This window comes from Vidua macroura, chromosome 33 (genome assembly GCF_024509145.1).
Source record: "Vidua macroura isolate BioBank_ID:100142 chromosome 33, ASM2450914v1, whole genome shotgun sequence".
Classification (NCBI taxonomy): Eukaryota; Metazoa; Chordata; class Aves; order Passeriformes; family Viduidae; genus Vidua; species Vidua macroura.
The window spans coordinates 886,457-901,454 of NC_071603.1; the positions used below are offsets into that span (position 1 = coordinate 886,457).

The window sequence follows — 14,998 nt, forward strand, 5'->3', positions numbered from 1 at the left end:
TGGGAAAGGGTGGTCGGAGTCGGTGACGTCATTAAAGGGCCTGCCTGCGGAGCCCGCCCCGTGACGTCACTTCCGCGCGCTGCCCCGGATGTTGTTGCCGTGGCCGCGGCCGCAGGACGGGCACGGGCGCGGCGCGGCTCCGGATCCCCCCCCCCCAGAATCGCGCACCGTCCGACCGGGGGGCGCGGCGTGACGTCAGCACGGTGACGTAACACCAGCCCCCCGCTTCCCCGGCTCGGGGGGGCGGCGGCGGCGGCGAAACCCCCCCAAAACCCCCAACCCCCCCCCCCGAGACCCCGCCCCAACATGGCGGCGGCGCCGGGGGGCGGGGCCTCGCCGGGGGGCGGGGGCGGAGCCGCGCTGGAGGAGGAGTGCGAGGTTGTGCGCGTGCGTGTCAAGGTAAGGGGCAGGGCTTAACTGTGGGCGGGGCTTCGTGGGCGTGGTTATTCAGCGGGCGGGGTTGGGGGGGTGGAGCCACGAGTCCTCCGGCAGCCAATCAGCTCGAGGCGGCGATGCCGCCTGCGGATGTGGCGCCGGCGGGAATTTTTCCCGCCTCTCGGGTCACGTGAGGGCCAGCAGCCAATCAGCGTTGCGGGAGGCACGCGGCGTTGCCGTGGTGACGGTGCTGCGCCGCCATGTTGCATCGCCGTGAGGGGCCGGGGCGCTCCGGGACCCCCCGGGACCCTCCCGGGACTCTCTCGGGACCCCCTGACGCTCCTCCCGCAGAAGAACGAGGGGCAGCAGCCGCCCGAGTTCCGCTCGTTTGCCGTGGACCCGCAGATCACGTCGCTGGATGTGCTGCAGCACATCCTGGCCCGGGCCTTTGACCTGCAGGGGTGAGCAGGACCCCCTTTTACCCCCCCCGGGCACACCTGGGACTCCCCAGAGCGCCCAGGTGAGCTCACCTGTGCTCCCTCAGGAAGAAAAGCTTCGTTCTGAGCTTCGCAGCGCAGAACGGGCAGGGCCAGGACACCTTTGTGCCTCTGCTGAGCGATGGTGACCTGGCCAACGCCTTCACCTACGCCCGGCCCACCCTGAGGCTGCGCCTGGACGTCAGGAACCCCCCTGACAGTGAGTGACACACCTGGGATACACCTGGGTGGGGGGAGACACACCTGTGACACACCTGGGATACACCTGGGTGGGGGGAGACACACCTGTGACACACCTAGGATACACCTGGGTGGGGGGAGACACACCTGGGATACACCTGGGTGGGGGGAGACACACCTGTGACACACCTAGGATACACCTGGGTGGGTGGAAGCACACCTGGGATACACCTGGGTGGGGCAGAGACATAACTGGGACACACCTGGAATACACCTGCAGACACACCTGGGATACACCTGGGACACCCACAGACACACCTAGGTGGGAGAAATCACTTGGGACACAGTGCCAAGAGAAATCACTTGGTACAGTACACCTGGGACATACCTGATTCGTGGGGACACACCTGGAATACACCTGGGAAATATCTGGGATAGTTACAGACTTAGCTGGACACACCTGGGTACAGAGGGACACAGCTGGGTGGGGCAGGACACATCTGGGGACACACACCTGGGACACTTGGGGGCCTGGGCTGGGTGTCAGGAGGTGCTGGCTACCTGGGGGAGCCCAGTGTAGCTCAGGTGTGCGAGGTGAGGCTCTGAGGGGTCTCAGGTACCTGTGGCTCAGGTGTGCTGTCCCCAGGCCCGCTGCTGGAGGACTGGGACATCATCAGCCCGCGGGAGGTGGCGGCGGTCGAGCCGGTCCCCGAGCGCCGCTCGCTGCTGGCGGCGGCCCTGCCCTTCACCCAGGCACTGCTGGCACAGGTGAGCACACCTGGCGCAGGTGAGGCACACCTGGAGCGCCCCACTTGGCTGGAAGCTCGCAGAGAGCTCGTGCTGCTCTCTTGGGCATCCCAGTGCCCTCCCAGTGCCACCTGTGCCATTCCCACAGGTGGGCCGGACGCTGGCGCGGGCACAGGCGGCCCTGGCGTGGCCCGAGGGGACCCCGGCCGTGTCCCCGCCCCCTCCCCCGCCCCCACCCTGTGCCCCCCTGAGCGATGCTGACCTGAGGTCGTACCTGGGCCCAGGTGGGCGCCTGCTGCGGCCCCAGGACCTGCGGCTGCACGTCTTCCACGGCGGCGTCGAGCCCGGCCTGCGCAAGGTGAGAGCCCAGAGCCACACCTGGGACACACCTGGGGGTTGGGGTCACACCTTGGATACATCTGGGGATGGTTCTGATCACATCTGGGGTCCTCTGAGCCACACCTTGGGGTCTTGGGGGTTCGCTGATCTCCCTGAGCCTTACCTGGTAGCTGTGATTGCACCTGAGTCATACCTGGGCTGTTCTGATCTTGGTTGTTGTCACTTCAGCCACACCTGGGGATTTTCAAATCCGTCCTGAAAAACACCTGAGAGTTCCTGCTGTCCCTAACCCCAATTCCCCCTGTGCAGGTGGTCTGGCGTTACCTGCTGAACGTGTTCACGGTGTCACCTGTCAGTGTTACCTGCTGAACGTGTCCCTGATCCCTCACCTGTCCCCATTCCCCCTGTGCAGGTGGTCTGGCGTTACCTGCTGAACGTGTCCCTGATCCCTCACCTGGCCCCATTCCCCCCCATACAGGTGGTCTGGCGTTACCTGCTGAACGTGTTCCCCGCCGGCCTGACGGGCCAGGAGCGCCTGTCCCACCTGCGCCTCAAGGCGGCCGAGTACTCCTCCCTGAAGGTGGCCCTGGCGGCCCGCGCCGCGCCGGCCGAGCTGGCCCAGGTGGCCGCGGCGGTGCGCAAGGACGTGGTGCGCACGGACCGCGCCCACCCGTACTTCGGCGGCCCCGAGGAGGGCCACCCTCACCTGGCGGCGCTGCAGGCGCTGCTGACCACCTTCGCGCTGGGCCACCCGCGCCTGTCCTACTGCCAGGGCATGTCGGACGTGGCGGCGCCGCTGCTGGCCGTGCTGGACGACGAGGCCCAGGCCTTCCTGTGCTTCTGCTCGCTGATGCGCCGCCTGGCGCCGCGCTTCCGCCCCGGCGGCCGCGGGCTGGCCCGAGCCTTCGGCCACCTGCGGCGGCTGCTGCGGCGCGCCGACCCCCCGTTCTGGGCCTTCCTGGCGGCGCGCGGCGCACACGACCTGCTCTTCTGCTACCGCTGGCTGCTGCTGGAGCTGAAGCGCGAGTTCGCCTTCGAGGACGCGCTCAAGGTCCTGGAGATCACCTGGAGCTCGCTGCCCCCCGCGCCGCCCCCGCCCCCCGAGGGGGTCCCGCTGCTCGGAGCCCCCCTGGGAGCCCGCAGGGCCGGCCGGGGGCTGAGGGAGCGCCGGGGGCTGCGGCCGCGGCCGCCCAGGAGGAGGAGGAGGAGGAGGAGGAACGTGGAAGAGGAGGAACGTGGAGGAGAAGGTGCTGGAGGGGTCACGGAGGGTTCTGGTGGTGGCTTTGGGGGTCTCAAGGGTTCCAGTGATGGTCCTGAGGGTCCCAAGAGCTCCAGCGATGACCCAGGTGGTCCCACCAGCTCCAGTGGTAGCCCTGGGGGTCTCAAGACTTCCAGTGATGGCCCTGAGGGTACCAAGAGCTCCAGAGATGTCCCCAACAGTCCCAAGATCTCCAGCGAGCTCTTTGAGAGTCCCAAGAGCTTCAGCGATGTGCTAGAAGGTTCCAGGGGCATCCAGGAGGGTCCCAAGAGCTCCAGTGATGTCCCCGACTGTCTCAGGGACAGCCAGAAGGGTCCCAAGAGCTTTAAGAACGTCCAGGAAGGTCTTGAGAGCTCCAGCGATGTCCCCAAAGGTCACAAGAGCTCCAGGAAGGTCCAGGGGAGACCCCCCAGGGATGCTGGGGGAGCCCCCGAGGGCTCCAAGCACTCGGAGCCGGGTGGCCCCAGGAAGGTGGAGGAAGGCACCGACGCCCTGGAGATGGACCAGAGACCCCACAGCCTCTGCTGGGGGGCTGGAGAAGACCCCAAAAAAGGACAGGATGACCCCAGAGAGGGACATGATCCAAGAGGACGAGATGACCGCAGAAAAGGACGAGGTGGCCCCAGAGAGGGATTTGACGACCCCAAAGAGGGACTCGATGACCCGAGAGAAGGACGAGATGACCCTGGGATGAATCGTGGTGACCCCAGAGAGGTTGATGGTGATCTCAGAGAAGGACACAACTTCGGAGAAGGCCACAGCCACCCCAAGGATGCCCACCATGACCCCAGGGATGGCTACCATGGCCTCAAGGATGGCCGTGATGACCCCAAGGAAGGATGCGATGACCCCAGACACGGCCACGATGACCTCAAGGATGAGCACCATGACGCCAAGACCACCCACAACAACCCAACCACCCCCGAAGACCCTTGGGGCGGCCGTTGGGCTTGGGAAGACCCTTCCTCTTCCTCCTCCTCCTCCTCGTGCTCCTCGGGCTCCTCCTCCTCGGACGAGGAGGTGACGGTGGAGGACGACGGGGCGCCGCTGCCACCGCCAGAAGAGCTGGGCCAGGGGAACCCGTTCCTGCTCTTCGTGTGCCTGGCCATGCTGCTGGAGCAGCGCGAGGCTGTCATGGCGCGGGCCGGCGACTACAACGAGGTGGCCATGCACTTCGACCGCCTGGTGCGCCGCCACCACCTGCCGCGCGTCCTGCGTCGCGCCAAGGGGCTCTTCGCCAGGTACCTGGAGGGGTGGGGGGCCGCCGCGCCGGGGGGACCCCAAACGGGATCTCCTTCAGGCTAGGGGATGCCCTCAGGAGCCCCGTCGGGGTAGGGGATGTGGGGGGGGAGAGAGGGTGGGAACATCAAGGCCACCATAGGGAGGTCTGTAGGTCAAGATGGTGACCCCATAGAACATCTCAGGGTGGTCCTGAGGTCATCATGAGAGGCTCCAAAGTCACTGGAGGTCTGTAGGACAAGGTGGTGACCCCATAGAACATCTCAGGGTGGTCCTGAGATCATCATGAGAGGCTCCAAAGTCACCAGAGGTCTGTAGGACAAGGCGGTGACCCCATAGAACATCTCCAGGAGGTGCTGAGGTCACTGTTGGCAGCCTTGGACACTGTTGGAATCCATAGGACAATGTGGAGAACCCATAAAATACCTCCCTGAGGTCATCATTGGGACCTCCTGGTCACACTGTGGGTCTGTAGGTCAAGGTGGTGACCCCATGGAACATCTCAAGGAGGTCCTGAGGTCATCATGAGAGGCTCCAAAGTCACTGGAGGTCTGTAGGATAAGGTGGTGACTCCATAGAACATCTCACAATGGTCTCGAGGTTACCATGAGGGGCTCCAAAGTCACTGGAGGTCTGTAGGACAAGATGGAGATCCCATAGAACATCTCCAGGGACCCCGTGATCACTGTGGAGGTCTGCAGGACAACGTGGGGACCCATAGGACAATATGGGGACACCGTAAAATGTCCCCTTAAGGCCACCATGGGGACTCTGAGGTCACTGGAGGTTTGTAGGACAACGTGGTGAGCCCATGGAGGATCTCCAAGAGGTCTTGGGGTCACCGTGGGGACTCTGGTCGCTGTCAGGGTCTGTAGGAGAACGTGGGGACACCATAAAATGTCCCCGTGAGGTCACCGTGGGGGTCTGTAGGACACTGTGGGGACACCACAGACCCCACGTGGGGACAGGTGGGTCCTTTTGGGGACCCCAAGGCCACCACAGGGTCCCCAGGGCCACCCTGGGGTCAGCAGGGACCCCCAGACCTCCCCATGACCCCCCCCGTGGCACCAGAGACCCCTTCCAGTATGAACCAGTACAGCCCAGTGCCTCCCTGCTGGGTTCTGCACCACCGTGGGACATCCCAGTATAAACCAGTATGAACCAGTATGAACCACTGCAACATCCCGGCTGGGAACTCCTGCATCTGCCTTGCCTTGGGCCGGACCAGTATGAACCAGTATGAACCAGTATGGAGCAGGAAACGGCTGGGAGCCCCACGTGCATCGCCTTGTGCCGGACCAGTACAGACCAGTATGGACCAGTACGGACCAGTGCCTTGCCATGGCCTTCAGCCATCCCAGCACGCACCAGTATGGACCAGTATGGACCAGTCCGGCAGCCAAACTGGGAGCTCTTCACCGGCGTGGCCTTGCGTCCTCCCAGCATGGACCAGTATGGACCAGTACAAACCAGTACAAACCAGTCCAGAGCTCTCTTCACCCCCGTGGCCTTGCGTGCTCCCGGTACGGACCAGTACAGACCAGTATGGACCGGTAGGGTGCCCCCACTGCTGTGTTGATGCCCATAGGCCTTCTCCCAGTATGGACCAGTACAAACCAGTTCCTGCCCCCCACCCTGGGTGCCTTCTCCCCTCCCCCCCCCTTATTTATTGCCCCTCCCCCCCCCGGTTGGGGGGGGGGTCCCGGGGGGGTCCCAGAGGTGCCGGAATCGCCAATAAACGATGCCTGTTACTGGTGTGGCTCCCAGTATGGATTGGGAGGGACTGGGAGGGACTGGGGGCTCCCAGTATGGACTGGGAGGGACTGGGAGAGAGTTTGGGGCTCCCAGTATGAACTGGGAAGGGGTTTGGGACTCCCAGTATGAACTGGGAAGGGTTTGGGGCTCCCAGTATGAACTGGGAAGGGTTTGGGGCTCCCAGTATAGACTGGGAAGTGGTCGTGTTGTCCCAGTATGGACTGGGAGGGGTTGGAAGTTCCCAGCATGGACTGGGAAGGGATTTCACGTTCCCAGTATGAACTGGGAGGGTGTGGACAGGGGCAGGGCCAGGACTGGGATTTTCCCAGTGTTCCCAGTTCGCTTCCATCGCTGGTTGAGGGTGCTCCCAGTTCCCCTCCTCATCCCTCCCAATTCTCCGCCCAAGCCCCCAGTCCCTCCCAGTCGCTCCCAATCGCTCCCAGTTCCCCTCCCAGTCGCTCCCAGTTCCCCTCCCAGCCCCCCAGTCCCTCCCAGTCCCTCCCAGTTCCCCTCCCAGCCCCTCAGTCCCCTCCCAGTTCCCCCAGTTCCCCCTCCCAGTTCCCCCAGTCCGGAGGTGACGTCCCCGCCACCTTTGGGTGCTTCCGGCCGGAAGAGGCCTTCAGGGGCACCCAGAGATTTTTGGGGGGCGGCTCCGGGGGGGTTTTGGGGTTCCCAGGTGGTTTTTGGGGTTCCTGGGGGAATTTTGGGATCTCTGGGATTTTTCGGGGGGTCTTGGGGGGGGTTTTGAGGTTCCCAGGGGGATTTTTGGAGATTCCCGGGGGGGATATTTGGGGTTCCCAGGGATTTTTTTTTTTTGGGGGGTCCCAAAATTTGGGGATGAGCCGGGGGGGGCGGCAGGGGGGGGACAACGTCCCCTCGGAGCTGCTGGGGGAGCAGGAGAACCTGCGGATCTTCGAGCTGCTGGGCAGGAAATGCGTGGTGAGCAACTGGGGGAACTGGGAGCGACTGGGAGGGACTGGGAAGGGGAACTGGGGGGGGGTTGAGGGAGATTTGGGAGGGTTTAGGGGGGATTTGGGGGGGTTTAGGGTGGGATGGGGAGGATTTCGGGTGTTTGGGAGAAGGAATTTGAGGGACTGAGAGGGAACTGGGAGGGGACTGGGAGGGGAACTGGGAGGGGAACTGGGAGGATCTGGGATTTGGGATGGGATGGGGAGGATCTTGGGGCTTTGTGGGGGGGAATTTGGGGTCCTGGGGGGGATTTTGGGGGTCCTGGGAGGATTTGGGGGATTCTGAGGGGATCTGGGACATTAAGGGGGTAAATTTGGGGTCCTGGGAGAACCATGAGGGGGATTTGGGGGTCCCTGGGCTGGATTTTGGGGTCTCTGGGGCCATTTGGGGGTCTCTGGGATGAATTTTGGGGTCTCTGGTGGGGTTTTGGGGTGGTCATGGGGGATTTTGGAGTCTCTGGGGCCATTTTGGGGTCTCTGGTGGGGTTTTGGTGAGGTCATGGGGGATTTTGGAGTCTCTGGGGCCATTTTGGCGTCTCTGGTGGGGTTTTGGGGTGGTCTGTGGGATGGATTTTGGGGTCCCTGGGGCCATTTTGGCGACTCTGGTGGGGTTTTGGGGTGGTCATGGGGGATTTTGGGGTCTCAGGGGCCATTTTGGCGTCTCTGGTGGGGTTTTGGGGTGGTCATGGGGGATTTTGGGGTCTCAGGGGCCATTTTGTGGTCTGTGGGATGGATTTTTGGGTCCCTGGGGCCATTTTTGGGTCCCCGGGCTAGATTTTGGGGTGCCCCGTGTCCCCGCAGACCCTGGTGACCGCCGTGGTCCAGCTGGTGGTGGCCGAGCCCGGGGGGGTCCCCGGGGGGGTCCCGGGGGGCTCCTGGAGCCTCCGGGGCTGCGGCGTCGCCTGCCTGGTCCGGGACAGCCCCCGGCGCTCCTACTTCATCCGCATCTTCCGCCTGCCCGTGAGTCTGGGGGGACCCCAAAATCCTTCGGGGGGGACCCCAAAATCCTTCGGGGGGGACCCCAAAATCCTAGGGGAGAACCCAAATCCTTAGTGTGGGGTCCCCAAAATCCAGAGGGGTGGGTTCCAGGACAACCCCTGCTGCTTCTACTTCATCATCCTCTCACTTGAGGGGTGTCCCCAAATTCTGGGGGGGACCCCACATCTTGAGGGTGACCTCAAATCCCTTGGGGGGGGATCCCAAATCCTTCGGGGGGGTCCCCAAATCCTGGTGGGGAATCCCCACAATTCCAGGATGGGGGGAGATGAAGGGGTTGGGGTTGGGTGGAGAGCCACTGATGGGGTTTGGGGGGGGGGGGTCCAGAAGTTTTGGGGTGCCTGAGGGGTTTTGGGGTCCCTGAGGGGTTTTGGGGGGGTCCCCAGGAGGGTCCCTGACCCCAAATCCCCCCCCCAGGCCGGGGAGCTGTGGTGGGAGCAGGAGCTGCAGGGGGGGATGGGCTACAAGACCCCCACCCCCTTTTTCCACACTTTCGTCAGCCATGTGAGTGGGCGGGGCTGGGGGTGTGGCCAAGGGAGGGTGGGGCTTTTGGGTGTGGTTAATTTGGGGTGGGGTCAGTGGGTGGGGCTATGGAAATGTGGGTGTGGTCACTAAGCGGGGCTGGAGGTGCCCATGTTGGGTGGGAGGAGCCATTATGGGTGTGGCAAAGGGGGAGGGGCTTAATGGGTGCGGCTGGGAGGGGTGGAGCCAAGAAAATGCAGGGCTGTGGGCGGGGCCAATTTGGATTGGGGGGTGTTGTCTAGATCAAGTGGGTGTGGCCAAACTATGGGTGTGGTCATCTCGATGTGGGTGTGGATTGCACTCAATGGGTGGGGCATAACCATATAAGGGAAAGGGGTGTGGCTATCAGTGGGTGTGGCCTTTAGTGGGCGGGGTCAACTACACATAACCATATAAGGGAAATGGGTGTGGTGGTTGCCAGTGATGGGTGTGGCCAATAGGATGTTGCCATATAAAGGAAAGTGGGTGTGATGTGGGCAAGTGGGCGTGGCCTGGCTGCCCACGGCCGCTCCTGATTGGCTCAGGAGGGGTGGGCGGGGCTGAACTTCGCGTCGGAGGCCGAGGCCGCGACGTTCGAGGGCCGAGTCCAGGAGAGGCTGCGGCGGCGGCAGCAGCGGAGCGGTGAGAGACCCCTCCCCAAAATGCACCTGGGAACCCCCAAAATCCACCTGGGAACCCGCAAAATGTATCTGTGAATCCCAGAATGCACCTGGGGATCTCCAAAATACACCTGGGAACCCCCAAAATCCACCTGGGGAGCTCCAAAACTCACCTGGGACCCCCAAAATGTATCTGTGAACCCCAGAATGCACCCGGGGATCTCCAAAATACACCTGGGGAGCTCCAAAACTCACCTGGGAACCCCCAAAATCCACGTGGGAATCCTCAAAATACACCTGGGGAGCCCCAGAATACACCTGGGAACCGCCAAAATGCAACTGGGAGTCCTCAAAATGTACTTGGGACTCCCAAAATGCACCTGCAAACCCTAAAATGCACCTGAGACCCCCAGAATACACCTGGGGACCCCCAAAATGCATCTGAGGACCTTAAAAAGACACCTGGGGACCCCCAAAATGCACCTGTATTATTGTATACACCCAAAATGTAACCCCAAAATGCCCCTGAGAACCCCAAAACTGCAGCAGAACGCTCCCAAACCCCCCTTGGAACGCCTCAAATCCACCGGGAACTCCCAAAAAAATCCTTTGGGCATCCCCCAAAAAATCTCCTGACACCCCCAAAACTCCTCTGACCCCCCCCCCCTGTTTTTCTCCCCCCACAGAGAAGCAGCTGCTGCCCCCTCCCCCACCCCCCGGCCATGGTGAGTCCTGACCCCCCCGGGGGCATTTTTGGGGGGTTTTGGGGTCACTGGGGGGGTCCCCACTCCCACTGACCCTCCCTGTGCCCCCTCCAGAGCGTCGGGGGAGCCTCCCCAGGACCCCCAACCCTGATGGTGAGTGGGGGGGGGGTGTCCTGCCCCATTTTGGGGGGGTCCTGACTAATTTTGGGGAGTCCTGCTTCATTTTGGAGGGTCATGCCTCATTTTGGGAGGTCCTGCCCTATTTGGGGGTGTCCTGTTGAATTTGGGGGGGCTTGGGGAGGGCTCAGAAGGGCATTTGGGGGGGAATTCGGGGTCTCTGGGGTGGTTTTGGGGTCTTTGGTAGGGTGGGGATCTCGGAGGCAGCTGTGGGGCAGTTTGGGGTGGGATTTTGGGGGTCTTTGGGGTAATTTTGGGGTCTCTGGGTGGGGTTTTGGGGTCTCAGGGAGGGTTTGGGGTGTCAGGGATGGGGTTGAGGTTGCTGGGGTGTTGTAGGTTTGGGGGGGTCTTTGGGGCAGGTTTGGGGTCTCTGTGGAGGATCTTGGAGACTCTGAGGTGGTTTTGGGGGTCTCTGGGAAGGATTTTGGGGTCTTTGGGGCAGGTTTGGGTTCTCTGGGGAGGATTTTGGGGTTTCTCAGGAGGATTTTGGGGTCTCTGGAGTGATTTTGGTGTCCCTAGAGTGATTTTGGGGTCTCTGGGGTGGTTTTGGGGTCTCTGGGAGTGATTCTGGGGTCTCTCAGGAGGATTTTGGGGTTCTCCCCATAATGTGGGGGGGGTCCCATAACGATTTTCCCCCCTCCAGGCCCCCCCATCCCGGCCGTGCCCATCCCCAACCCCGACATCACCCCCAGCCGGTACCGGGGGCTGCCCAGCCCCCCCTCGGGACCCTCCCCCACCTCGGGACCCCCCCCCGCGGCCGGGGCCCCCCCCGGGGAACAGAAAAAGGGGAGGGGGCGCAAGAAAATCTCCAAGGCCGATATCGGGGTCCCCTCCGGATTCAAGTGGGTCTGGGGGGGGGATTTAGGGTGGGGGGATTTGGAGTGGGGGGGTTTTGGGAGATGGGAGGGTTTTGGGGGGATTTGGGGTCTGGGGGATTTGGGGTCTGGGGGGATTTGGGGGATATTTGGGATTGGGGGGGATTTGGGGTGGGGGGATTTGGGGTCTGGGGGATTAGGGGGGATTTGGGGTGGGGGGATTTGGGGTGGGGGGATTTGGGGGATATTTGGGATTGGGGGGGATTTGGGGTGGGGGGATTTGGGGGGCATTTCTTGGGGGGTTTTGGGGTCTCAGGGGGGTTGTAAAGTGGTTTTTTTTTTGGGGGGGGGTCTCCAGGGAGGTTTTGGGGTCTGTGGGGTTCAGGGGGGGATCCATGGGGTCACGGTGGGGGGGGGGTCTCACCTCTCTCCCCTCCCCCCCCCCAGGCACGTCGGTCACATCGGGTGGGACCCCAATGGTGGCTTCGATGTAGGTGACACCTCCCCCGCTGTGTCCCCCCCGTGTGGGGGCAGTGACCCCTGGGGTGACCCCACAGGGGGGACAGGGGTGACAGGAGGTGACAGGAGGTGACAGGAGGGACAGGAGGTGACAGGAGGGACAGGGGGTGACAGGAGGGACAGGGGGTGACAGGAGGTGACAGGAGGTGACAGGGGGTGACAGGAGGTGACAGGAGGGACAGGGGGTGGCAGGGGGTGACAGGAGGGACAGGAGGGACAGGAGGGACAGGGGGTGGCAGGGGGTGACAGGAGGGACAGGAGGGACAGGAGGGACAGGGGGTGACAGGAGGGACAGGGGGTGACAGGAGGTGACAGGAGGGACAGGGGGTGACAGGAGGGACAGGAGGTGACAGGAGGGACAGGGGGTGACAGGAGGGACAGGGGGTGACAGGAGGGACAGGAGGGACAGGGGGTGGCAGGGGGTGACAGGAGGGACAGGAGGGACAGGAGGGACAGGGGGTGACAGGAGGGACAGGAGGGACAGGGGGTGGTGACATCGCTGTCCCTGCCCAGGTGGCTTCCCTGGACCTGGCTCTGTGCCCAGGCTGGGGTCCCCATGGGGTGACCCTGGGGGTGACAACGATCCTGTGTAGGGTGACAATGACCGTGCGGGGGGTGACAGTGCCCCCGCAGTGTGTGACTGTCCCCTGTCCCCTCCGCTGGTGTCCCTGCACCCAGCCCTGTGGTCACTCTTTGTCCAGGCTGGGGTCCCCGTGGGGTGACAACGCGCCTGTGGGGGGTGACAGTGACCACACAGGGTGACAATGACTCCGTAGAGTTACAGTGACCCCATGGGGGGTGACAGTGACCCTGTGGGGTGACAGTGACCCCGATGGGGGGTGACAATGACCCTGTGGGGTGACAGCACCCCCTCAGTGTGTCCCTGTCCCCTGTCCCAGCTGGTGACACTGGACCCTGCCCTGCGGTCACTCTTGTCCCAGGCTGGGGTCCCCGTGGGGTGACAGTGACCCTATGGAGGGTGACACTGACCCCGTGGGGTGACAGTGACCCCATGGAGGGTGACAGTGACCCTGTGGGGTGACAGTGACCCCATGGAGGGTGACAATGACCCCATGGGGTGACAGTGACCCCATGGAGAGTGACAGTGACCCCGTTGGGTGACAATGACCCCATGGAGGGTGACACTGACCCCATGGGGTGACAGTGACCCCGTGGGGTGACAGTGACCCCGTGGGGTGACAGTGACCCCATGGATGGTGACAGTGACCCCGTGGGGTGACAGTGACCCCATGGAGAGTGACAGTGACCCCATGGAGGGTGACAGTGACCCCATGGATGGTGACAGTGACCCCGTGGGGTGGCAGTGACCCCGTGGGGTGGCAGTGACCCCTCGGCGTGTGACTGTGCCCTGTCCTGTCCCAGCTGGCGGCCCTGGACCCCGCCCTGCGGTCACTCTTCGCCCAGGCCGGGATCAGCGAGCGCCACTTGGCCGACGCCGAGACCTCGCGGCTGATCCACGACTTCATCGAGCGCCAGGGGGGGCTGCAGGCCGTGCGCGAGGAGATGCGGCGCCAGGGTGGGCACCTGGGGGCACCTGGGCACACCTGGCGACAGCTGGGCACACCTGGGGGGGCACCTGGGGGCACCTGGGAGCACCTGGGGACACTTGAAGGGCAGCTGGGCACACCTGGGGGCACCTGGGGACACCTGGGAGGGATCTGGGGAGCACCTGGGCACACCTAGGAGGGAGCTGAGCATACCTGGGAGCACCTGGGAACAGCTGAGAGGGATCTAGGGAGCACCTGGGCACACCTGGGGGCACCTGGGGACAGCCGGGGGCACCTGGGGACACTTGAAGGGCACCTGTGCACACCTGGGGACACTTGAGGGGCAGCTGGGCACACCTGGACACACCTGGGGACAGCTGGGAGTGGGGCAGGGGATGCCTGGGGACACCTGGGCGGCACCTGGGGATACCTGGGGGTGGGGCCGGGGACACCTGGGGGGCACCTGGGGGCAATTCCGCGGCTCTCTGTGCCCCCCTGTGCCCCCCCTGACCCCTCCCCCTCCTCTCTCTCTCTCCTCCCCCAGGACCGCCCCCCTCCCCCCACCGGGCCGTGGGAGCCCCGCCCCTCCCCCCGCCCCTCCCTCCGCTCCTCCCCCCCCCTCCGGCCGCTCCCGCTCGGGGGTCCCGGCCCCACCCCCACCCCGCGCCGGCCCCGCCCCTCCCCCGGCCCCGCCCCCTCAGCGAGGCCCCGCCCCTCCCCCGCGAGGCTCCGCCCTCTCCGGAGCGGCCGCTCCTCCCCCTCCCCCCCCTCCACCGCCCCCTCCCCCCTCCGGGGGCGCCCCCCCCGCGACCCCCCCGGGCCGGGGGGCGCTGCTGGACCAGATCCGCCAGGGGGTGACGCTCAACAAGGTCGGGGACCCCGAAAAACGGGGAGGGGACCCCAAAAAGGGGGGGGTGGGAGGCAAAAAATGGGGAAGGGACCCCAAAAATGGGGGAGGACTCCAAACATGGGGGAGGGAGCCCAAAATGGGAGGGGGACCCCAAAAATGGGGGGTGTGAGCCCAAAAATGGGGGAGGGAGCGCAAAAACGGGGGGTGGGACCCCCCAAAAGCGAGATCGGGGGCTGTCCAAGGGGGGGGTCCCGTGACCTTTGGGGGACCCATGGGATGGGGGAGGGGCTGTTCCATGCCCCTTTGTTTTGGGTGGGTGGTCTCGTTATCATTTCTGGGGGGGCTCCCCTCACCATTTGCGATGTCTGTGGGGGAGGGGCTGGGGAGGGGGTCCTGCCTGACCCCTCCCCGTTTTCCCACCCCCCCCCCTCCAGACCCCTGAGACCCCCGAGGTGGGCGCGGGCCCCGGGGCGGGGGGGCTCGTGGGGGCCCTGATGGACGTGATGCAGAAGCGAAGCCGCGTCATCCATTCCTCGGGTGAGACCCCCCCCCCAAAAAAAAACCCCCAAAGATCCCCAAAACCCCCCCGAAGACCCTCAAAACCCCCCCCAAAAAAATCGCCTGACCCCCCCCCGTCCCTTGTCGCCTTTCAGATGAAGGCACAGCCAGCGAGGAGGAGGAAGATGATGATGAGTGGGATGATTGAGACCCCCCCCCCTCCCCTCCCCTCGCTTCCAAGGACGCCCCCAGACCCAAAATGTGCCCCCCCCCCCCCCGTCTGTGCCCCTCCCCCAGCTCGGGGGGGAGGGGCATCGGCTTTTCCTGCCCCCCCTCTTTCCATCCCATCCCATCCCATCCCAATTTTCCCCCCCCGCGCTTGTGCCTCCCCCACCCCCGCAGAACCAAATAAACGCAGGAGTCACGTGACCACTCATTAGTTCATTAATTAA

At 64.2% G+C, this 14,998-nt stretch overlaps 2 protein-coding genes across 4 annotated transcripts; both read left to right on the forward strand.

The window, feature by feature from the left end:
* Positions 1 to 89: 89 nt before the first annotated feature.
* Positions 90 to 6,625, forward strand: TBC1D25 (TBC1 domain family member 25). Of its 3 annotated transcripts, none has more exons than XM_054001907.1 (6): positions 90 to 399; positions 727 to 836; positions 920 to 1,071; positions 1,699 to 1,820; positions 1,948 to 2,157; positions 2,617 to 6,625. In XM_054001907.1, exons 1-6 carry the CDS (start codon positions 307 to 309, stop codon positions 4,699 to 4,701), a joined length of 2,772 nt encoding a protein of 923 aa, XP_053857882.1. In that variant the 5' UTR covers positions 90 to 306; the 3' UTR covers positions 4,702 to 6,625. The 3 variants fall into 3 exon arrangements, 2 of the variants coding, with proteins under 2 accessions (XP_053857882.1, XP_053857881.1); XR_008441007.1 differs by lacking the exon at positions 90 to 399 and having other exon boundaries at positions 514 to 836; positions 2,617 to 5,184; positions 5,267 to 6,625; XM_054001906.1 differs by lacking the exon at positions 90 to 399 and having other exon boundaries at positions 514 to 836.
* A 597-nt stretch (positions 6,626 to 7,222) lies between these two features.
* Positions 7,223 to 14,812, forward strand: WAS (WASP actin nucleation promoting factor). Its single transcript, XM_054001825.1, has 12 exons — positions 7,223 to 7,329; positions 8,160 to 8,318; positions 8,772 to 8,858; positions 9,401 to 9,497; positions 10,162 to 10,200; positions 10,294 to 10,332; positions 11,000 to 11,198; positions 11,619 to 11,661; positions 13,074 to 13,231; positions 13,743 to 14,067; positions 14,483 to 14,585; positions 14,702 to 14,812. The coding sequence occupies exons 1-12, from the start codon at positions 7,228 to 7,230 to the stop codon at positions 14,752 to 14,754; spliced, it is 1,404 nt and encodes a 467-aa protein (XP_053857800.1). The 5' UTR covers positions 7,223 to 7,227; the 3' UTR covers positions 14,755 to 14,812.
* Positions 14,813 to 14,998: the final 186 nt, after the last annotated feature.